Source organism: Lathamus discolor, chromosome 2, assembly GCF_037157495.1.
Source record: "Lathamus discolor isolate bLatDis1 chromosome 2, bLatDis1.hap1, whole genome shotgun sequence".
Taxonomy (NCBI): Eukaryota; Metazoa; Chordata; class Aves; order Psittaciformes; family Psittacidae; genus Lathamus; species Lathamus discolor.
This window is the reverse complement of record NC_088885.1, coordinates 30241041-30266070: the sequence shown is the minus strand read 5'-3', so window position 1 is coordinate 30266070 and position 25030 is coordinate 30241041. Positions and strand designations below refer to the sequence as shown.

Below are 25030 nucleotides of genomic sequence, written 5' to 3'. Positions count from 1 at the left end.
GACTTCAGGGCCGCTGACGGTGCTCCGTCACCGACACCCGAGCCATAACCAAGCCCCGAATTCACCAGAACGAGGGTTCTCGGCGCCTTCCTGGCTCCCACACGGCCGGACTCTATGAGGGGGCGGCCTGTCCCGGTCATGGCTCCTCCACCCCAGGCAGGAAGGCACCACAGCCAGGGCACACTGCCGGCAGAGAGAACGGCAGCCCGAGCCGCGGCGAGGCGGGGCGTGAGGCGGTCCCGGTAGGGGCGGCTCCGCGTCCCGCAGCCCCAATGGGCGGTCGCGACGAGTGAGGAGCGGCGGCGGTGGTGCACGTAGCTCTCCCAAGATGGCGGCCTCTCCGGACCGAGCTGCGAGAGAGACTGCGGGGCTGGGGGTGGCAGGCGGCCTCTGAGGGTGGCGGCCGGGGGCTGGCGGCGCTCGCCTCGGCTCCCCGCGGTTTGACGGGGAGCTTTCCGCGCTGCCGCAGGCTTCACCATGCTGCGGGGCTAGAGCCACCGAGGCGCCGCAGCGCAGTGGGGTAATAATGTTAGCAGAGGTAAGTGCCCTGCCGCGGCCGGCGGGGTGCGGGCCGGCGGGGGAGCGGCTCTCCGTCCGCCCCAGCGGGCAGCTGCTAGGCGCGGCCCGGGGTGGGGAAGAGGCTCTGCCTTGCTCCGGGGCCTCTGACCTGCATAGGTACAGGCAGCCTCCCCTTTGGCTACGGAGGGCGGCAGCGGCGGGGCCCTGTTATCACTTCTCCCTCCTCCCCGGACAGGCGCCGTTCCCCAGTGAGGGGCTGGCGGAGCCGGGCGGGACAGGGACACTGCAGCGTACGGCAGCCGGCCGGGGCGGGCTCGCGGTTGGGCTTTGCCGGCCGGTGAGGGGCCGATCCGCCGCGGTGGGCCCGGTTTTTGGAGGAGCGCACCTGGGAGGAGGGAGCCTCTCTCAGCCGTAGGCCTCGCCGGAGGGATGTCCTTGCCCGGGCCCCGAGCACCGGCTCCGACTTCAGACTTTTTGGCCTCCTCCTTTGCGGTATGTTCTAAAAGGCTCTGTATTTGTTTTCTTCTTGAAACGAGCATCTTTGTTGTGGGAGTTTGTGGTTGTAGGTAATTGGTGGAAGTTAGCTGCCTCGGTTTGCCTCTCTGTCAGGGGATTTCTGTCCCAAAGCAGCTGGGCAACTAAGCTGAGGCAAGCAGGTATTTGAGGATCAGCATGGGCTAGAAATGGCTGCTGTGACTAAAGGTGCTCCCAACCTTATCAACGTCAAGTTGCTGGAAATGAGGCTTTCCTCCATACTCAGTTTTCTCTATGAAGACTGATTGATTTTCTTTTTTTAATATGTCAGTAGGGTGTCTGGCACACGGATACTTCTCTAACATGACAGTTGCGTTACCTGTGGTTTATAATTTGTCGTTTTATCCTGCAGTGAATGCTACTTGTCCAAAACTGAATTGTCGTGAAGGGTGAAAGCTTAATTTCTGGCACCTGAAAAATTTAGCTTTGCTTTCCTGAGTGGTAGCTAAAAGAGTATCCTGAATCTTTCAGTTTGCATCAGTTCCAAGTTTCATGGCACGAGCTCTGATTTCCTTGGGAGGGTAAGATTTTCTGAGTGAGTTTAACCTGTAAAAATACATGACCTATTTTTGCATGATGGGTATTTGGTGGGTGGTCAGGATTAATAAACTTAGAATCATAGAATAGTTAGGGTTGGAAAGGACCTTAAGATCATCTAGTTCCACCCCCCCTGCCATGGGCAGGGATGCCTCTCACTAAACCATGCCACCCAAACTTCATTAAATGGTATTGGTGAGTGTGATGCATAAGCATTAACCATAGTAGCTTAGATTATTTTGAAGGTGGCATAGAATGTTCTGGGTCAGTGCCTCATACCAGACTGTTTGTTCTGTTTGATGGTGGCAGTGTGTTGTCTATATAAGACACTTAATTGTCTTGGAATTGAATTATTTTAGTTTCTAATAGCATTGGTGTAGCAGCATGGATGACATTTGCTCCATTGGGTTTTTGAGGTAAAACTTAGGCCTTATGCTTGTGATGACCGCTTATGATACTTAGCCTTGGTCCCTGGAGGAATGGGTTCTGATGTCCTTTACTTGTAGTACCTTTATATAAAATATTTGTAGACAAGATGCTTCAGGATAAAATATTCCAGGCTTGGTGTCAAGGAGGTGACTTTAAATTTCTGGGTTTTGGGGAGGCTTTGCTTGCCTGCCTGAAGAGCAGTTGTGGGGAGTTCTTCAAACAGCCAGACAACTCTTGGCTGTCAGAGGACCCACCCGACATGAACTGGAAGAAGTCCTTTCCAGCTTGCTTTTTTGTTTGTTCCAGTGGTGACTTGGTATCTAAAACACCTTGTGAAAACTGTGCAGTCACACCCATGAGCTGTTTCCATACTTTATAGGCAGATGCAGATTGCTTCAAGCATACTGATACATGTATTCTATAAACACCTAAATGTCTACCCCTATTTTTATTTATATGTGAAAATTGAGATGGAGTGTATTGCAGACATTAGAGTAGGGCAGTAGTAATAACTGTACACATCTGTAGGCTGCCTAAATTTATCTTAATAACTTCAAGGAGGGGAACACTGGACAGCCAGCAGGTCGTCATGGTGGGGCTGGTTTTTTTTTTAGCTCTTTCAAAGTAACTATTTTATTTAAGGACATACAGTGAAATGGGGTGAAAATTACTGGATATTTCCAGACTTGGGGAGTCTGCCACTGTTTAGAATGGCCAAGATCACTGTCATTTATCGAGCCATTAAAAATTGTAAGTTTTATGTTATAAACATAGACAATATTATTCTTAAATCTATGTAAATGTGAAAGGCAGAATCTGGTTTGACATGTGTTGTTATCATGCAGTTAAAACATAACTTTCTCCTGATCAGTTTCCTACATCCTTTGACTGTGTCCATATATATGCAGACCCCAGCAGCTTCAGTCCAGTTTTGTGTGGATGCAGTTAGGATTAGGATCTTGTAATCAGTAATTTCAGGGGAAGATTGCACTTCCTGTCAGAAAAATGGGAGTGTTTTTTATTTGGACTTCACTGCAGATCTTCTGATTTTGGTTGCATCAGAAATCATATTGTTGGATGCCAAGCACATATTTACTAAAGCAGCAACATGATTCCCCAGTTTTTATCACCTTGGCTGTTGGAACTTATTTCTGCAGTCATGTCGAACACATGCATTCTGAGTGCTGCTGCAGGGATCATTTTGCTGGGCTGTTGGGTTGACCTTTCTGTGCCTTTTCACTTGTTCCTCTTTTCTTGTTCATCAGCTGTCTCCTTTGCTTTTCAAGACCCGGTGTGGCCTGTTTCCACACATCTTACTGTTTCAGCACTTTCTCATCTCATGAGGGCCATGATGGACACAAGTTGCAGTGCTCTCTCTTTGTTTTCAGACAACTGTCTTCACCGTTTTTTGCCTCTTCTGCAATAGCAACTGTACTGTCCTGGCTACAGTGAGGCAGCAGATGTTTTACAACTCTGGCTCTAGGAGGTCAATGTGTCTTTAAATTTTGATGGAAACAAACATTAAATAGGATTTTCATGGGACTTCATTTCCAATAAATTTTGGAATGTCTTTCAAATTGATGGCCTGTGCTGTTTGCATTTGCAGCCTGTGCTTCCTTTAAAGAAGGTACTTCAGAAAAAAGTGAGGACTATATCTTTTTCCAATTTCTTTTCCTCCAGTTGCTCATTAAGCTTTTGGGATGCTTAGTGAGGATTTCACTCTGAATTTAGCAGCTATGGCTACGTTTTCAACAACTAAATTCTCAGTTTAGCAAGAGTACTTTGTTGCAGTACTAGTGATGGTTGAGAAGATTTTTGAAATTTTACAAAGTAGGAAAGATTTTTTTTTTTTTTAACTTGTCCATAACTAAAAATAAGCTCATACAAAATGAGCTCTGATGTGTTGGTGTTTCTTGTTATCACAACAAGTCAAGATAATTGCTTAACATGTAGTATTTCCTTTCTGTTAAACAATCTACTTTTGTTTATAAAAGATTCTTAACAAACTTTTTGGATAAACTTTGATAGCTTCTAACTGTTAGAAATAGTTTTTGAGCAAATGCAAGCAAATTAGCCTGATTTTTTAAGAGTAAAGTTTGACTCAGCAGCTAGTTTTAACTTCCTTTAGAATAATAATGAATTAGCCTTACTGGAACAGTAAGTCCAGCTCTGAAAGATGCAGAATGCAGTTAACTAACTGCTTGATATACTACAGCATTGTTAATTTTTCTGTTCCTTGATACATGGCTTTGGAAGGTTGCTCTGATGCTTCATGTGACTGAATTGTGTTTTGCTGGTAGAGACAGCTTCAAATGTGTAGAGAATTGGCAGGGCATGGAAAGAAATTAGTTTTCTGTCCTTTCATGAAACTTTTATGAAAGTGCTTTGCCTGGGTGCCAGTGTTTTGCCAGATAACATCTAGCTGGAACTTCAGTTGCGAGCCCTCAGGCAGAAAAAGCCTCTATCTCTTCTTCAGTGTATTCTGTAAATGAAGTCTACCTTTTTGCTAGTCTGCTTTGCGTTCCTAATTGTTGCTGTGACAGCTCTTTTAATAACTCCATATTCTGTGGAGTGTCAGTTAAAATTACGTGAGGAATGGTTGAATTAGGAAAATTAACCTTTTACAAAGAACAGATGTCATTTGTTACTAGTATTTGTTCTTGTATTTTGCTGGATATTAGTGAAAAATAGTGTCTGAACTCTGAGGACTATTCTTAGAGTTTACAGTTGGGCCTAAACTGCTGAGAGGTTGCAGAACTCTGCATTCAAACTCTAAAACATCAGTCTGGACCATTCCTCAAAGCAGCATTGAAGAAAAGTGTAAAGTTCCATAGTTCAGTAAAAATAGTAATAGCTTGTCTGGGTAGATAGCTGAAGGAGCTCCAAATGATGATTTCCTCTGTGTTGTTACACTCGAGGGAATTATCTGTTTTAAATATGTTTGTCGCTTTTTCCCCACCCTTGCAAAGATGACAAAGCATGTTTCCCTTAGAGTTAGCATTAGGAGAGTTGCTATTATTAGGAACAAGAAACCACTGGTGTTGTAAGTCATTGGCAACACTTGAAGAATTAATAATTTGAAGTCCCATTAGCACTTTTCACTGTTACTTGGCTGAGAGTAGCAAGGCTGGAATAGCAAAAAAATCAATTGTGATTGGCACTTGCAGTTACACGAGAGAGAAACTTCAAGAAGTACAAGGCATTGTGCTCTTGGGCTGAGCTGCTTGTTTTCTCCCTCATCCCCATAAGTAATGTCTGACTTCTGATGGAAAAAACCAAGGCATTATTTCACAAGAGCACCCTAACCTTGCTTACGTAATTTCTATGGTGTTACACCTTAAAATGATGACTGTGCGATTGTGATTATAGGTATGAGGTGAAACAGGCATTTACTCTTAATGTGAGTAAGCATATATGATAGGTATGTTCAGCTAGGGGACTTCTTTTATAACTACTGTTTATTTTGGAAAATAAGTAAGTTTCTGTGCTGTCAGAGTTTGGGAATACCCGTTAAAGATTTTATTCTTGCTCTGGAGCAGAAGTAGCTGTAAAATCCTCAGAGAGGGAAGGTGAATTTTTGAAGAAATCAGATGGTGTTAATTGTTCTTCTGTTTTCTGCATGGAAGGGAATGTGATCTCTGTGTTACAGTTAAAACATCATGAGTCAAATTTATTCTTATAGTTTACTGTGGGTGTTACACATTTAAAAAGCCCAGCAAAATTTTAACTTGTTTTAAGTGGAATTATCTGAAAATCTAGGGATTTCCCATACAGCATACAGTTTGGCCATAGTGGTTAGTTCAGTAGTTTATTTTGAAGTTATTTCACCAGTGGCCCTTAAACTAATTCAGTCCTGCTGCTTTGCATATTTTCTTGGACAGTAAGCATAAGACCAGTTTGATTTGAACCTCAGCAGTTGGTCAGTCTACCAGCTGGTAGCAGGAGAAGGAGATAAACTCATCTATGTTTGCTTGTAAATCCCTTCCTGCATCAGATGGCCTGTATGATGTCCTTTCTGTGCCTTGACTTGCTTGGAAGCAATTTTTGATAATCAGAAATATTAAATACCGAGAAGTGTATGTATTTATTTATTTCACAGGTAGAAATAGCACTGTATTTATTGAAGTGAGGGATAATATGGCCTAATTAAAAGCTCTTAGGTACCTGTTGTCCAAAATGTTCGTTAATGTCCAAAATGCTTGATTTGATATCCCATTGCAGTTGGAGTTTTAGGTAGAAAGATGAGCTTTTTACATAGGTTCTTTCCAAGGATGGTCCTAAATTTGAGGGCTTACTTTGAGGAGTATTAGCTGCTTAAATGCTCCTGTTACAGGGTGGGTTTTATTTTCTATGTCTGTTCCTCTGCCTTTTTTCCCCTTAATCCCATGCTTTTGGGAGAGGAACAGGGTGCTCCCAGTTCTATTTTAATCTGTTTGTGTCAGAATGCTATTATTTCATAATTATTACTATTTTAAGATCATGTATTCCTGGTCTTCAATATATTTTTGCAATTCTAAGAAAACTGCGCTCAGTGCTTCTGCTGGTACCCTTGAGGCTACGTCTTGTGATTTACGGGAACAAACTTGAGCAGGAAGTTTGAATTGCTACATATCCTGTAGGATGCTCTGCATTTCCATGCTTCTAGTCAGTGCTGTCAGAGAAGGCCAAGTAGAAAATATTCTTAAGTTCATAGCAAAATCCTTTCCACAGTTAACCAGCTGATTATGAAACGCTGACTTAGGATCATTTCTCCTGTAGCCTTAATTGGTACTGAAAGCACTGGGAAAGATTGTGCCTGGTGTTCCCAGTCATCCTGTATCCAGCATTTGGCATTCCAGACTGCGGAGATGAGTGAAAAATCTGGTGTTGTACATGCTTTAGGAAATAAGTATCCAGCCTGTGTAACTGTAGAAAGAACGATTGCTTTAAAGTTTTGCTGACTATCAGAATGATCTTGGACTGTTTGACTTGAAAGCATAATGAAGTCTTGCTCGTTGCCATGCTGCTGTTCTAACAACTGCTGCTACAGGCTGAGGAGAGATGTCTCTGAGGCTTTCTTTAATGCCTGGCACTTCTTCACTTAAACCTGTGCATTCCATATCCTTTATAATAACTGAAAACTTAGTTTATTTTCTGTTTTACCAGGTATTGTACTATTTAATAACATTGTATAGTCTCACATTTTTGAAGCATATGAAATGATTTCTGTGACATCTTGAAAATAACAGCATCAGTAATAATATGTATTCCTTATCCACTGAAGGAGCTATTTGTGCTTGAAATTGCATCTGTTTTGGTATGTGGTGTTTTGTTGTGCTGAATGCTTGTTGTTTTGTTGGTTTTTTTTTTTTTTTTTCCCAGTATATCATGGCCTATTTGTTACTGACAGATATAATAATTTTAAATGAAATTGTGTTTGAGTAAGGTATCTAACCTCTCGTAGGGTACTTGGAAGAGAAATATTTTTTTATGTTTTATATATCAAGTTAGTATTTCTGATCACAATGCTAAAAACTTGAGTTTTCATTCATTTAGTAAAGTAAGATCTCATACTGTGGAAATCTCAAGTCTTGTGATGTCCTAATTACAGGTATAATCCATATATATAATGAAATGGAGAATTACTTATTATGGTTCATTTACTGTTTATATATAATTTTAAAATTCTTGTGGAAAACAAATTCTTTTATGTGAATACAGAATCGTAGAATAGTTAGGGTTGGAAAGGTCCTTAAGATCATCTAGTTCCAATCCCCCTGCCATGGGCAGGGACACCTCGCACTAAACCATGCCACCCAAGGCTTCATTCAACCTGGCCTTGAACACTGCCAGGGTTGGAGCATTTGCCACTTCCTTGAGCAACCTGTTCCAGTGCCTCACAACGCTTCCTTATATCTAACCTGAACTTCCCCTGTTAAAATATAAAAATAATTTTCACTGTTTTGATAAGAAAAATCATTACAGTGCTGGGCTAGGAGAATAAAGTTATATTTTAAATTCTCACTCTTACCACAGTTTTCCTTCTCACAGTCAACTTTTTTTTTTTTTGTGCTTGTTTGTAAATTGAGTCCTTTGTAGTAGTTGTGCTAAACATAATCTATTCTTGCTTTGTGTGTACAAGCATGTACTAGCACCTTGCTTTCTAGTCTTACAACTATATACTGCATTCTCCTTTTTGTGCCGCATGCTTGGCATTAATTTGACTCACAAGTGTGACTAAAACTTAGAAATAGGTTTTATTGGAACTAGATGATCTTGAGGTCCTTTCCAACCCTAACTGTTCTATGATTCTATGATTCTATGTTTGGTTTAAGCTGTGGACTTCAGGTAGTATTGGTCTTGCATCTTTCATTTGGCAGTTGCCTTCCTATAGCTTCTTAAAGAATTCTTGAGAAGCTTACAAGTTAGCAATAGTAAGACCAAAGGCAAACTTAATGTTTCTGTTGAATGTTTTTAAGCTATTCCATTACTTTATTGGGTATTTTCCTTTACTGAATGCTCCAACTGCCATTGCCCATTACTGTTTCTTTTAATTGTGATTTTACTGATACCCTCTTTTCTCTTGTTTTCTGTTTGAAATTATTTTTGTTTTAATAATCCTTGCACTCTTAATTTTTCTCTCTGGATTTCTAGAGATTTGCCCATAACTGTTATTCCTCTTAATCTCTATTTTTGATGCATTATGCAAAACATTTTTCTGTTTTCCAATTATCAAAGTTACATTGCTGCTGTGTGGAGTAGTATACCTGGGTTAGTTTATGAGTGCTTCCACCTTGCTGTCTGTATGGTTATTTGTTTATTGCTTGTTGCTCTTGTGTGTGCTCTTTTTCTTTATTTTTCTTCCTTATATGTTTATCTTTTACTGCTGCTGTCACTGGGGTGGCCATATATTTTTCTTTCGATATCCTGAATGCATAAAGGAATTTAAGTCAGTAAGCGTCCCCTTTCATGTTTGCTTTATCTGGACCAAGCTTGGGCTGCCACTGAAGAGATCTTCTTCCTTCCACCAAACACAAGCTGGTGTGATGCTGCTGCTTGTATCAAGCCTGTCAACTGCAAGAGGAATTGTTTTGTCTCTGTGAACCAATCTTCTGGTGAGGCATGAGGGTGGGAACACTGGAGAAGCTGCCAAATCAACAGCTGCATGGTCTGGTGTGAGGGAAGTGCATAGTACTTTCCCGCATTTCCCTCTGTTCAGTTCTAAAGTGAATCAATATCTAAAATAATGCCTGTCCTTTTGAAAATGGGGAGTGTCATTGGAATGCATTTCCGCCTCCAGGAGAACTTACGAGTAAAGTTAGCTAGCTCCACTTTGGTTAAGTTTACTTTTTGTTCTTGATGTTCTTGACAAGGTGGCAATGATTGCAGGTTTTAGATGTCTGCTGTAAACTTACCTTAAGAGCTGGATACTCAAGTGACTTAATTAGCTTAATCTATAATTAGTTTCAGTCTATAGTCTTGAAGTATTAGTAGCAAGATTTGGTACACCATTTCTGTGGTTACCTGTTGCTCCCCCCTCCCCCCCCCCAAATCAGTTTAAATTTGTTGGAAATTTTCTATGCCCTGATGTTTGATAATGAAGTGTTCCACTGAGTTCATAGAATATTATTGGCAGATTTTTCCTCTTCAGTGTTGCAGGGGCAGGAGGTAGTGTGTATACCTGGGAGATACCCAGGGAGTAGTTGGCACAGTGGCTTTGGGCTCAGATTTTTTGTGAGGAAGGGAGTGAAAGACTGCTGGAGGCTGCAAGATGCATCTGGGATACTTGACAGGCTCATAGTGAGGCCAGATGGACAGAGGTTATGGAGCAGAGTCTTGGAAGAAATTGTAGGTTTCACTCCACTTACACATATCTGATTGCTTCTGAGCTAGGCACTGCAGTTCCTGTCAGCAGTGTTACGTAGCAAATCATTTGTGAAGTTTCTTAGGGGCTGCGGAGGCAGCAGGCAGAATGTTTTTTTTTTTTTTTTTTTTGAAAAAGGCAAAAGTGCACAGGGGACCATAAAAGAGATGCACAGTCATGTTTTTCCATCATCTCTTGGAAGTGGGTAGTTAAAACAGACGGGTAATAGGGACTGAAGGAGAGATTGGGAAAGGGGGTATTAAACACTTGAAGGGAAAGATCTGAATTGTTTTCATTACATTTATCCCATTGGAAAAAAGTGTTTAAATATTGTTCCCTTCCCTCCCCACCTTAAGTATCTCAAAGTACCCTTAAAGTCCTGCTTTCTACCCATTCTACTGCCCCTTCTACCAAGAGTTCAGTATCAACTGCTCATTAAGGAAGTTACACTTGTTTTTGCATATTGTGAACTACTGAATCATTTGGAGACACTGAACTTATCTCTTCATTTTATGCAACTGGATGATATTCTATCCAGAAAAACACTTGTAGGGAACTGGCAGTTTTGAGGCTTACTCTAGCTTTGTAAATGTTTTCATCATTTTGTATAACATGTGTTTCCATGGTTATTTTGTCTTCATTCAGTAAGCATGCTTCATAGGAAACTTGGCTTTGTTCAGGTGTACTCTGAGACTACTGGGAATTTGTAGTGAAACAGTGGTTATATCAGAGTTTCTGTATTTTGTACTGGAGAAAACTTATGGCACTTGAACTGCAGCAAATTTAAACTTAAGAAGGCTGCAGTGGACCAACTTAATCTTCAGAGGAAGGTGCTAGTAGTCTGTCAGTGGGTATAAGTTTCTTGCAAATGCACTGTATTTGCAACTTGGGATCTATTTGCTATTTGGCTACTGAAAACTGCTTCTTTGTGGTGCATACTATCATCTTTGAGATTCCTCTTTTTTTTTTTACATCAGTTTCCTTTTGTAGTTTGTTAATTGTGATGCTGATTAAAAAGCACCACATTTTTTTTTAAGGAGTGTTGGGGAAATTTGTCCTGAACATCAGTCACCTCATCACAGAAAGCAATTAGGTTGGTCAGACAGGATTTGCACTTCGTAAATCCATTTTGGTTGCTCACAACCCTCTTAGTGACTGAGGTGAGGCTGACTAGTGTGTATTTTACTTCCTTTCTGGCCTGGAATTTTCTTCTTGCAGATTTTCTGCACTGCCAGTATAATCTGGGAAGTCATTAATGTTGGCTTTCTGTTTTATTTTGGCTTTCTGGATTCCATAATACCGGTGGTAGTACTGCTTGTAGCCAAGATGCCATGTGACATTACAACTGAAAAACTCAGGATGGTTTTCCTTTCTGAGCTCTACATTATTAGGGTTTTTTTTTTTTTTTTAATCCCTTTTAATGAAGAAAAAAATATTGGGTTGTGTTTGGTTTTTTTTTTCCCCAGAGGTGGAGAGGGGTGGGGATCTTTTAAGAACATTATTTCATTTACCAAAACAATTCCACAAAGGTATGTGACATGACTGACTAGTTAAAGACAACAGGCTTGATCACTAGGGACAATGTAGAAATTAATTTTCAGTTGTGTTGAGCATGTGTGTCTGGCTTAATAAGGCAGTTAGAGTCTCTGTATTTAGTCTAGTTTCAAAAATATTCTAAAGTTATGCTGCTAACTTAGTATTTTCAAACAAATTTTTTATTTAGCCGAGGAGTGTTGCTTATTTGGGAACTTTCAGATTGTGGTATGTATTGCTAAAAGAATAAAAAACCCACAGTAAAATATTATACTGCATCGAAAGCGGTTTCATCTTAAAGTTGATAGGATAATATTGTAGTTCAGAGGACTTTGGAAATTGTGTTGGAAATAGCAGAAATAATACTACTAGTGGATTAAAGATTTAAACTAAACTCTTGGATGACTAATTTTGGAGCCTATGGAAGCCATGGTACTAAGAGGTCATACAGAAGGTAATGCCTGTATCTTTCTACAGTAGCCTGAAGTGCTAGGTTGGTTTTTTTTTTTTGTTGTGCATGTATATATATATATGTATAAATATGAAATATATATAAGCACATACAATAAGTTTAATTCGCAGTTAAGAAGTCAGACATCCTGCAGCTATGCCATTGAAACGTATGCCTTATCAGTCTTTTTAGAAGAAATTACTGGTTTTAAGGAATGAGAGAATATTTTGTTTGTAGATGCTTTCAAGCAAGTCATCAAGTGGTAGAAACAAAAAAATTACCCTTTTTCAGTAAAAAATTTTGAAGGTACTGTCTGCTGCCTCATGTGTGAGTTTTTTTGGGAAAAAACAAAATAAAAAAGCATAATTACTGCTGCAATGTGTAGTTCCAAAATATAATATTATGGAATTTATCTTATACCTTCATGTCTTTGACAGTTATGTATCTGCAAAAGCAGAGCACTTTCACTTTGTGTCACTTTCTTTTTTGTGTTATTGTTTGAAGTTTCTGAGACTCCTAAAGTAGATGCTGTATCATTGTGTATATACTTGTTTTTTTCCTTAATATAATTCTATCAATTTAAGGTTGCGGAAACTGTTTTGTACACAGCATCTGCTGTAGAGTTGTGTGGTATCTCTATAGAAGAAATAATGGGTTTGTAGTAAGAAATGTAATCGTTGTTCATCAGACCTCTTATAATCCATCTTTTTCCATCATGGAGAAGAATAGGTTGCCTTTGAACAGGAGGCTATGTCTCAAACCACTTATATGTAAATAATCATGATATATGTTTTCTTAGTAAGTATGAACTGGTATAGGTAATGGCATGATTTGGGCAGTATGGGGGAGATACTGGGTTCAGGGAATAGGAAGCTGCTTATTGCTTGGCAGAAAGGATGCTTGTGTGAAGTTAGCCACTACTATGGAACATGTTCTTAAAAGTGAAGAAAATTCTTGTTTACCTTCAAAAAGCATGGCTTGTAAAGTATGAAGAAACCTGTTTAAAAATGTGTCCTGTGCGACGCAGGACACAGTCGAGACTGTTTCTGCAGCAGCTCTGAGCTCTGGCCACAAGTTTTTAATTAGGTGGAACATAATGAGACGGCCTACTAGATCTGACCCTTAGGGAGAGGGGCTGATTTAATATATTTCTGTCTAGATAAAGATTTGGAATCATAAGAAGTAGAAATTGTTCTAGAAAGAAAGTTGATGATTGCTTAAATTAATTTAGTGGGATCAGGTGACTTCATTATTTTTAGCCATTTAGGAGAACAGACTTCTTTTTTTAATCACTTGATAAAGATTCTGGGGGCTTCCCCTGCTCTCCCATTTGCCAATGTTTTGCGCTAGCAAAACTTGAAATAATGTCATCTCTCCATGTAGACGCTGAACAGAGAACAGTCTAGATGATCTCATTGGCTTGAATTCAAGCTAGAGTTAGAGAGATTGTTTTTTCTCAGTTTAGATCACCTTAGCTGATCCTGTCAAGGAATAAGCCTGGCCCCATTTCAATTGACTAAGGTGATGCAAAGTGCTTTGATCCTTTTTGTCTGTTATCTATCTGTGTTGCTAAACTAGCTTAAATACAAGTTAGTATGGATTGTTACAAAGGAAAAAGGATCACTTTATTTGAACTGTATTAAAAGTGAGTTTGAGAATCTCACTTCTGCACTTAAGAAAGTAGGTGAAAATGGGCTTGCATCTCCTATTTCCCACTGTTATCTAAGATGCTCAGGTGTTTCTTTTAAACTTGACCAAGACTCCCTATCCTTTTAAACTAGGTTATAATTCAAAGTAGGTTTTAATGCAAACACAGTCTGAAAGCATGTGTGTGTGTCTGTGAAGGTGGTCTCTTGTTTTTCATAATAAGATAAATTTTACTTTCAAAATAAGGTTGTGTGAAATGAGGCTTTCTGTCCTTTGTTGATAGTTCTGCTGTATAATAAAATAGCTGTTAGCACTGAAAATAAAGGTTAGTAAAATGGAATTATGAAGTGGACTTCTTTTCATGTAGTGAAATCAGCAATGCTGTTAGAGCAGATGTGAGAGAGGAGGAAGAAAAAAATAAATCTTGACTCTGGAATCTAGGCCTGAATTTTACTCCTTTTTTTTTTTTTTTCCTCCTTTTTCTCCTCACTTGAAGAGAAGGCTTGTTGAAAATACCATTTCTGGTAGAAAAAATAGGAGTGTTAATCAAAAACCTGTTCTTTTTCTTCATGAACTTTATTATACAAGCCAGTTATATTGAAATACAGAACATAATTTGTCCATTCTTACTTTAATAGCAATATTCTGACTATAGCAAGTGGGCTGGTTTTAGTATTGGAATTTATTGCTTTGTTGATAAGTGCTGAAATTGAACTAACATGCACAATAGCTTTGAAACTTCTAGTTACATGCTGTACTTTAGTGTTAGGTATTTTAAGAAAATGTTAGCAGATGTTTTCATTTAAAGGTTTGTACTTCTAAAAATTATTTTGGTGAATAGTCGAAACAGTGCAGTAATTGTGGTTCTAGAATTTAGATGGAAGGCTGTTCCCTGTTCATAAGAGCTTTGTTAGACCACCTTGTAAAAACTGTGGGGAAGGGTAGGGGAAATTGATCTTCAAAGCTTTTCTGTCTCATACAGTGTGAGGAGCAGGAGGAAAATGCAGACTAATTAGTTAGATGTGATTGCACTTGAATTAATCCAACTGCTAACCAGTTAAGCCATTTGACATACAAAGTGCATGTTGAGTGGAAGAGGAGGTGAGGTAGAGAGGGGACAGATGTACTCTTGCATAGCATAGCAGAGGAGAGTTCCCAGCCTCTGTAACCAGGAGGGATCAGCAGGAATACTGAACTTAGCCAGAAGAAACTTAATTGGCCTAAGTTCTTAACTCTTAAATTGTGTAATGCTTTTCTTTATTTAGAAGATGATTACTGCATATATTTATACTTTAATAGTTTAAGGTTGCTTTGGGAAAAAAAAAAAAACAACAAAACTTGGAACAATAAAACCAAAATAGTCTATGTAAAATTCCTTTTAAAAAATGCCAAGAGTTTTCATATGAGTGCTGCAGTAAATCATTGTGTAGATTCACTACAGTTATTTTTGTGTACTGTGAAGTAGGAATGGAGCTTAGGGTTTTGTTTTGTCTTGCCTCTTTGGGCTAAAGAAGGAAAGGGCAAAAGGATAAGGAAGAGGAGGTTAAAAAGAGGCCTTTTAGTGATGTTAGGAAGTGAGGATATGCAGAACTCGTCAGAAACCCCACTTGACATGTCTTTCACTTGATTGCTGCAACTTTTGCAAATAGAATGTAACTATGAAGATGTTAATGGCTTATTTCACAATTGTTAAATATTTCTCTAGCAGTGTAATACAGCAGTTTCAATGCAAAAGAAATTGGCACTCCAGTTGCTACAGCTTTCCAATTTTACTTGTCAGGCTAGTGAAGAGACACTAATTTGAATCCTAAAATAATGTTTTTAATCACTTGACAAAAATGACACTCACCTTATAGAAAGGTTTATATATGAACATGTTCCAGTTATACTCAAAATGGAAGTCAAATTAAAAGATGTGTAGAATTAACAAAATTTAACTTGACACCTACTGTATATGTAATCCTTGACAGTTTTTTAAAATGTGAGTCCAGAGGTGGCATTAAATACATTTGGCAAAACATCATATTAAAAGAAAAAGTCTACTTTAATGGCAAATGACAGTTTGCTTCCCAATGTCTAGTTAGGGACATGTCAGCTTGTCTTGGGTTTACCAGTAGCCATTTTTCTCCTTAGTAACTGGTGCAAGCTCTGTGTTTTGACTTCCAGCCTGGGAAGAGAGCTGATAACACCGATTGTTTTTAATTGTTGCTAAATAATGTTTATTCTGGCCAATGACTTTGTGAATCTCATGCTCTGCTGGGGACGAGGAGAGGCCGGGAGGAAGCAGAAACAGGACACCTGACCTAAGCTAGCCAAGGAGGTATTCCATACCACAGCACATCATGCCCAGGGAAGTAACTGGGAGTTACCCGGAAGGGCATGGTCTGTCTTCTGGGGGGTCGAACTCATTCGGCAGTGGTATCGTATTCTCTTCTCTTGTTATTTTCTGTTATCAATATTATCATTGGTGGTAGCAGTAGTGATTTGTGTTGTACCTTAGTTACTGGACTGTTCTTATCTCAACTTCTGGCAGTTACATTCTCCTGATTCTCCTCCCCATCCCTCTGTGAGTGGGGAGGGTCAGGGAGGTGGGGGGGGAAGGAAAGAGGGAGAAAAAGAAAAAGCGGGGGGGAGTGAGTGAACGACCTTTTGTGGTTGGGTTTAAACCACAACAGCTGCTGTAGTTTTTCAATATTAATGGACAAATGTAGTTGAATATACACAGTAAAAGAGTTGTGAGCAAAGTAGTGTGGTTTTATTTTTCAGTTACGCTATTCTTTCAATGTTCAGATTATTCTGTTGCTGCTATTATATTTGAAAACAATCACAAATGGCCATCTCCAGAAGTGGTATGGGCCTGCTGGGTGCTACTGGTGTAAGACTTATGTAGTATTCTGAGGAAGCTTCAGGGTTGACAAACTGATGATTCCAGAACCCAGTCACCTTGCCACGGATGTTGTTTCCCCTCTTGCCCTATCTCCAGACTTGAAATTGTAACTACTCTGAACATGTTAGGGAATCAAGAAGCTGAGTGCCTTTAACAGAAGCTTCTGGCTGCAGTGGGAGGCCCTGGAACTCCGAGCTTCTTGAGAGGAAACAGGTGTGATTGCTGTTTGAGGGCGGTGGGGAGGATAGGAAGAAGTGGAATGCCCACTGGCTGGACTTTTGGAGTAGCACTGGTTTTGCATTAAACTAGAAACATGTATCTTCTTGCCAGCTACAAACTGAAATTGACAGCACCAGTTTAAATCCAGACAGCAAACCTATAGTTACATTGGTGAATCATTTTAGTGAAAGTGTATCAATATCAAGTGTACAGGCTTGATTTTTGCCTGTATCAACCAAGAATTTTGCTTAAAGATAGGATAGAGGCAAAGCTCTGCAAGCATATCAGATGAATTAAGCAAACAAGAAACCTATTGAAGCTACTTTGAAGTATAGTAAGACTTAGTTGTTTCTTATTGGAGTAAATCGTTGTGGTTGATACGTTAAATCTTTGTCATGCTCCCACTAGATTTTTCTGCAAAATACTCAATTCATAACTACTAAATTATATTATGTATAACTGCATACTAGAATTTCTTAAACTGTTGGTTGAACACTGTGTGGCCTAGGTTTCTAGGCAGTGAATTTTATGGATTTACATAAGCTCCTGTGTGAATGGTCATAAGTCACATAGTCTTAGTTCAGCACTAACAGTATGCAACTGGGACCATCAGAATGCTGCATTAATTAGGAAGCACAAGCCAAATGAAGGAAAATCGTGTATATAAGGAAAAGGGTGGGTTTTTTTGTGTACCGCTTTTAGTAGTTGTCTGTATACTGGGAAAAAAACATTCAGGGCAAAGCCTAATAAAAAAAAAAGCAGGTGTTGTTGAGAGGTGACAGTCTTGTTATCTGTAACATCTGAATTAAGCTCCTGTGAATATTACCTCGGTGTGTCTTCTCTCACCTGATGAGCTCTTCAGGGTCTCTTTGGACTTACAGGCAGCCCTTTTCTTAAATCGCAGTTTATTTTGCTAAAGCAATTCCATACTATGGGAAGAAAATTACTGTGTGTAACTGATGTCATGTTAGCCATTTGCATATTTGACCTTTCAAATACACTGCAGAAGTCTTTCTTTGTATGATCTTAGATATGAAAGATAAGAAGTGGTGATGGTGGGGGTGGTATATGGCATGTCATGATGGTAACCAAAAGTGGCTAAGTGATGGAATGGTTGTGGATCTGGAATAAAGGTCCTTTATCTGTGTGCACATGTGTGTATACACACGGTATATACTCATATGTGCCTGCTACGGGATTAAGGCCTATTTTCTTCTTCAGTAGTTAGGTAACTATCCCTAGTTTCTTGAAATTCAGTAAATAGTACTATGACTGTTCAGTTTGGATGTTTGCCCTCCCAGCATAGGCCATGTCAGCTTCTCTTAAAGAGTCTGTATAGCTGTGATGTAATGCCAGCATTGTACCATCTCTTCAGAAGACTGGTTTGTTCTTTCTGTCAAGTGATAAACATTCACCCTGCACTTAACTAACTCCAGTAAGGCTAGACAGAGCTTCAGTAAATCTGTGAATCTTCTAAAGAATTGACATTATAAATTAAACTTATTTGGAACTAAGTTATTAGTAGTGGGGTTTGAATTTAAATACCTGAGATAGTTCCATACTGACCAGCTGCATAGTCATACCTGTGTAATGTTTGGACTTTCTTTTGATAGTTGATTTTGATATTTTAAAGGGACTTTAAACAAAGTTTTAATTTTTGACTGGGACTCTACACTGCTGAAGTCCTTTTAAGAACTGTGAAGTTAGGGGAAGTTTTGTTTACAGTCAGCCTAATGGAACTATACTAATGATTTTTTTTTTTTTTTTTTATGTCCCCAAAATCTGTTAGGCTACCTACTGCAGTCTACCAAGTTGTGCAAGTTTTAAGAAATCCTATTAAAATACCAAATGAGATTTGAATCTCTATAGCCATATGCTAAATTGCAAAACTAGAGCATAGGACAAAAGGTCACTGTTTTATTTGTTAGACTTACGGAACTTTCTTTGTTAATTATGCATTCATCCAACTCTGAATATGTGTCCTGCTACCTAGTTTAATTAATTTTTAGGTCATTTAGAGTGCTAACCCAATATTCAGAACTTAACTTTTTTGAATAATACCATTAAGCATACTGTTTTTTGGTTTTTTTTTGTTTTTTTGTTTTTTTACAAAAAAGAGCACTATTTAATGTTATCTTCTATGTGCATATCTTCCTGTTGCTTGTAGTGCTCTGCAGAAGTTCTAAAAGTATTTCTGAGGGTATGAATATGGTGGATCTTCTTTGTGTATTGAAATGTTGCTGTATAATGAGAGCTCATGTCTTTTTTAGTTAATTGTTGTGTTTGCAATTTTTTTAAATTGATGTCTTTCTCCTCCCCACCCTCTGTGCAGTTTATCTACTGCATTTGCTTATTATGAGTCAACAAAATCTTCTATTCAGTTGTGGCCAAAAATTGTTTTTAGTTTACTGTGGCACAGATATTCAGCCTTTTAGCTTTGTGGACTGTATTGTGAATATCATCTAATAAGGCACTTTTTCAGCCTAAAGAGAATTGAGTAACTTGCAGACCATTTTTATAATTGCACCACTTTTAATTAAAGAGCATGTAAGTATGTAGACAAGAGTCATTCTTCTCCAGTTTCAAACACTAAGAGGAAAAAAAAGTATAGCTTCTGTCTCTTGCTAAGAAACTTTATCTAAAAAGAAAGCAGAAATTCATTTTAATGTTCTGTTAAACTTATAATAAACTAGGAAGAGCTAAATTGCTCCAATAATTACAGTTTAGATCTGTGAAACAGTTTCTCCTTAGAGCTACAATTTTGCTTTTGGGCAAGCTGATGTCTTGCTCTCAGGAAAGAACTGAAGCTACTTTATGTAGGAGCCTTATTTTATATTGTTTTTCATTGTTTTTAGGGTTTTTGAAGCTTTTTTGTGAGGAAGTTGATTTTTCTGAATCCCATGCCGAAGATGGAATGATGCAATCTAAACAGTCACTTTAGAGGAATGGGAGAGCTGTAGGCAAGCTTCTCTTGTCCTCCGTTTTAAAAGCTAAAAACAGGGCTCTCTGCAAATATGGTGTTCGATCTCTTGCTTGTTTTCTAAATGTCAAACTGCAAGACAAGTTTATTTAAATGCTTTCTTAGTGTTACTTGTTGACATAGCAGTTGTCTGAGTTCCAATCAGAGTGTCATTTGATCACTGGTAGGAAAGGCGTAAATTAGACAACAAAAAAAGAAAAGTTTAGAACCTTAGAGCTGGAACAGTTTTGATGGCCTATAAATACATATCAGCTTCATGCTTTTGGACTTGGCTGTAACACGCTTTCCATATTGCACTAGAGACTAGATTGAATTAAATTTATATAATCTTTGTTGTCTGCATTGCAGCATTGTGAAGGTCCAAAACTATTGTAACTTTGTTTTCCCTACCTTGCTTTTTAGATTATCCTGCATGTGTGTATATATGAACATACAGATGTATGTCTGTCTGTCCAGATAGATCGAGTGTGTATGTGTGTATATGTTTATGAATGCATGCATATTATAACCTACAGTGGCACAATAACCTGAATCTCACTGCTGTTTCATACTCCTGGTGATCCCATCAGTGCAGGAAGTTTTGCCTGCTGCGTTATACAGGGCACCAGCCCCAAAATCCCACCAGCCCCACAGATGCACTTGCGGATGGTTTTACGTGTTTACCTTGTTTTCCAAACAAGCCTTGTCTCCCCTGCTGCCAAAGTATCGGTCCTACCTGCTAAGCCAGGTCTCTTCTAGTGATGGTGCCTGTGTGGAGAAAATGTTCATCTGGGAATCTGGGATCCCTTTAATATATTTTTAATATATTTTTTAATTAATATAAAATGCATAAATATATATTTTAATATATATTTAATATATTAAACATCCTGATTTTAAACCAGAATTATATTTAGATATTCAGAAAAATTGTTTAAGCATTCTTGATATCTGTGGTAAAAATTCTTAGATGCAGTTTCTGAAGTTTCTATTTAAAAAGTAAACTTGCCCAGTAGACACCACCTGTTGGCCCTTTTGAGACTTGACTGGAGAAAGTGACACTTTTTTGGTCTTGCAACTGCTTTGATCTAGGGAAGAAGTGTAGTGTTCCTTGGTTGTGGAAAATGACATGTTTAGTTGTATAAAATGAGATTGTATTCATCTCCTCCTGTTTTGTTACAAAGCCTATACTTTTCCTGGAAATAGTGGAGAATTTCACAGGGAGGAAGAGAAAGGGTATCTCAAGAAACAAAGTGCACAAAATGAGGATAGAGAAGAAATTGCACATTAAAGGGCAATAGTCCCATCTGAAGAGAGATGAGGAATAATATTTGAAAGAAAAATGCTCTATTGTTGGCTTAACTAGACTACTAGCCTACAGCGTAATTGGATAACAGTATGCTTTTAAAAAACAAAGGTAATTTTTATTTCATCAAGCAAAATTTATTTTGTATGTAGTTAAAATGTCTCAAGCTTTTTAGACACAGCAAATATTGATTTGATGACTTAAAGTTGCATGAATATCATATTAATTATTTCTTTTCCATGTGTTCTTGTTTACAGACCAGTCTTTCTATATGGGGATGGGGAAGTCTTGGACTTGTGCTTTTTCTAGTAACTTTTGGACCCTTTGCTATATTTTACTTTGCCTTTTATATCCTCTGCTTTGTGGGTGGGTAAGTATACTACTGAATGTTTTGTATGATTTATTATGAGTGTAAAATTTCAGTGTGTATATTAGCAAATAGTTTGCTCTGGAAATCTGAAGTTACTTTTATGTAATTAATATTCCCACAATTGAGTAGCTCTTTATGAGCAACATTATTTTTATTAAAGTTTTCTATCAAAAGTAATTATTTTTTTTTTTTGCCATTTAATAGTGCTTGTACTACCTTTGTCCAGGAAAAAAAATAAATTCTGATTAAACTAACTAACAAAAAAGAATATCTATTTCTAATGAGTGTTAGAGGAGAAATGCTCATGTAAAAATCAATGTTAACTTCCATTCATAGTTTCTCTTACCTTGTCAGTTCTTTTCCCAGTGCCTACTAAATAATTATGTCCCCTTTCATTGTAACAATCTCATTTTCCTACCTAAAATAGTTTAATACGTTGTTCATGGGGAAGGTGAGTGGGTGTTTTCCTGGCTGTGTGGAAATGATGCTATGTCTTGAACAAGTAGATCAGTTCAGCAGCTGTAGACATGTTGTGCTCCGATATATTTGACGGAGAGGGAGCAAGTGGGTAATGCTGTTATAGTCTTTAGCACCATTATTACATCCTATATTACTATTTCAGCCTTGTAACCATTAAAAATTTTTTTCTTAATGCCAAGTCTAAATGTATTAGTGGGATATTCTTCCCTCATCTCATTCATAAGACAAATCTGCAGGATAATAATGTCTTTTTGCTATTTAAGACCTGCTTGACTTTCCATGAGATGTTCAGGACATCTTTAATATTTTTTACCTTCCTTTGAAATGCTCTTTTAACCTTCTTACTGGATACAGCATAGTCCTGTATGTCTCAAAAAAAAAAAAAAAAAAGAATTAGAGTTTAGTGGCTAGAATTAGAGCTGTTATGGTTGGGTTTCAACTGTATTAAACTTGGGATTCCACCTCTGAAAAAGTAAAATAGTGTATTAAAGTGAGTTAAAGTAAAACTGACTTCTAAGTAAATGCTTTTGTCTTGTTAAGTCTTAATACATGTATGATTGAAGTATTTTGCTGACTCTTTTTCCAGACCAAAAGGCAAAGAGTTCATCCAAAGGGCAAGAGTTTGTCCATTTATGCTTGTTTCATATTAACACTTCCTTAGTATCTGCAGTATGAAAAATCATGTGGGGATAATAATTTCTTGAAAGCTTAGCCTTCCTTCTTGTTTATCTTCAGTTGCTTAGCTTTTCAGAGCTAAGAGTCAAAACAGTCTCTCATAGGGTATGTCTGAAGTCAGCTACAGTTTGCCACCATGAGGCTGCATGTAGTTCTTGAGTATGCACGTTCTCAAGTCAGTTCTGATATCTCTTTGTTGTGTTTCTTTTGCTGCCTTAATTCATTTTTGTAGCCAGTGAACACTGATCCTCTTAGGGATGAGCTCATCTTGTGGTAATGTATCCATTAAAGCAGAATTTGTATTCATCTCCCTAGTATGTGTTTACCTCTGCACAGAGATACGAAGTCTCAGCCCTTCCCGTAGAATGTCATTACTTCATTACTTCATGCACATCTACTTGGCTAGGGCTGCAATCTGGCCCTTTTTTACACTGTTAATCTTTTTCAGTGACATACCTACATAAGTTTTAACATTCAGCATACAAAGCCATGAGTGCTAACTAGGTCAGGTAGCTTTATGTTTAAATTATTCTTGCCTGCCTTTTTTTTTTTTTTTTTTTTTAATCCCATGAAGTTAAGCAAACTGCTTGGTCATGTGTCTCTTAAAAACAAACCGGAATTCATGTTAGGAAGTAACTGTTCACTTATAGTTAGCAGTTAGATATCATAACATAATACATATAACTTTAGAAAATGAAAAATCTGATTTTGGTTCATGATTATGGCAGTGTCCTTAATATTTAGCGAACCCTTATCTGAGTTGTGCAGGAAAACAATGGTGATGCCATAGGTGTATCAACATGTTCAATCCGTTTATACCGTTTCACTTCTGTTATGTGCTATTCAATTATTTCTTCTTGATATACTCTGAATTGTGTGCTTGCACAGATAGCTTGTAGAAAGTGTACTGTTGATTGCATGTGTGGAAAGGTACTGAAACCCTTTGTGTATATGGATAAAAGCTCTAAATTGGAAGTTCTTGTTTCATTTTGTGTTGTTCCAAGACTGATTTATAAAATACTAGCTCTTTTGATTTTTAGTACACCTCTCTTCTATTCAGGTTCTGAGGGATCTTAGGGAACTGAGCTCTTTCCATAAAAAGCAGGAGGCAAAAGACAAATGTTGTTTAACCTGTGTTGCCAAGGCTATTATAGTGTGTTAATCTTCATGAAATATTTTTCACCTCTGCTTCAAGTACTGGTGCAAACCCCTTATACTGAGTGTTGTGCCTGTCATTTAGCATCTGCCTTTTCTTTGTGTTTTGGATATTTCTTACTTTATCTTTCCTCTTTTAGTCCTAAGGAAGTGAAGGAATAATGATGTGAACTGCAGCTCTACCAACAGCTTTAGGCTTCTGATGAGAGAATTGAGATTTCTTGGACCATCAACTGCTTTTCCATTTAAGGAATTGGCTCTATCATCAAAAAACATATTGATACTTAATCACATCCATATATATGTGATTGGCTGCCTATATTGATGTTTCTAACTGCTGACCAAATAGGCAGTGGTTCTGAGGATGCTTTTTGACTTTCACAAGGCATTCAGCTGAGGCTGTTGCTTTTCAGACTTGGGGGGAAAAGTGGTACATCTGTAGGATTCATTTTTCTGTCTTTCATCTTTGTGGTGCTAATCTGTCCCTGTGCAAAGCTGGTCATAGATTAGTATTGGGAAAAACATAGTAACAAAAATACAAGTAAAATATTAATTTCTCCTTTTTCTGCTTTTCATTTAGAGAAAAGACTAAAATGATTTCTCATTTGCTGTGTTGAATATTCTCTTGATGAATTAGCCATTTACAGTAGAAGCTTCTGGTTAGCTAACAGACACTGAATGGTCAGGCTGTGTATCCTTCTCTAACACACACCAGGTTTTAAACTGGAGAATAAAATATATTCATTTCTGCTATAGAGGCAGAAGCTCCTAGCATTTCTAGCTTAAAAGTGAAAATACATAAAGGCATCAAAGAAGATATTTAAACAATAGCATATTAGAAAATTACTATTTTTAAATGTCATTGGCTTTAAAAGTGACAAAATATTCAAGAGACAACAGATGTATAATCTATAACTAGTTATTTCTAAGCCTTAAATCCTATTGAATAAAAGAAGATAAGCACCTTTTCTGTCCTTGCCTTCTCCATTACCCCAAGTTACCGGCATGTATTTGAAGTTAAAACTGTGAACTATAAAAGGCTTTAAAAAAAAAGAAATAATTATGCTAAAAAAATGCATTTTGATATACTGTTTTCTAAGGGTTCTAATAGAATATAGATAACAAAAAGAAAACCCTAGCTTTTTAATAGTTAAAATCCCCCCGATAAAACAACTCACCCCAAACCAAAACATTAGTTACCTTTTAAGCATAGTGAAACTAATACTGAGATTTTTTTCTAAGCAAGTTTTTGTCCTTGAACTGCATTATGGTGCTACTAGCATCATTGGTGTTACGATTTTAAAGTTATCTATAAGTATCTGGAGCAGAAGAGCAATTAGACTTGCTTTTATTTTTTGTTCTCATATGTAGAAAAACAGATAAAGGTGGCTGTAAGAAAATCAGAGTATCAAGTGAAATTTTATTATGTATTACCAAGTTATAATTTTGTGTAGCTTTTTTTTTTTTGTTGTTGTTGTCCTGGAGT

General features: G+C 38.0%; 1 protein-coding gene across 3 annotated transcripts in view; it reads left to right on the top strand.

Annotated features, from left to right (window-relative positions):
* The first annotated feature begins 313 nt into the window (after window positions 1-313).
* SNX13 (sorting nexin 13) overlaps window positions 314-25030 on the top strand; it is a 64721-nt gene continuing 40004 nt past the window's right edge. For 2 of the 3 annotated variants that reach the window (XM_065666269.1, XM_065666268.1), the window contains exons 1-2: window positions 390-538; window positions 21122-21234. In XM_065666269.1, coding sequence (XP_065522341.1) covers window positions 527-538; window positions 21122-21234 — 125 coding nt within the window. In that variant the 5' untranslated portion in view covers window positions 390-526. Of the gene's footprint in view, window positions 539-754; window positions 1012-21121; window positions 21235-25030 lie in introns of all 3 variants that reach the window. The other variant, XM_065666270.1, reaches the window with a different exon arrangement.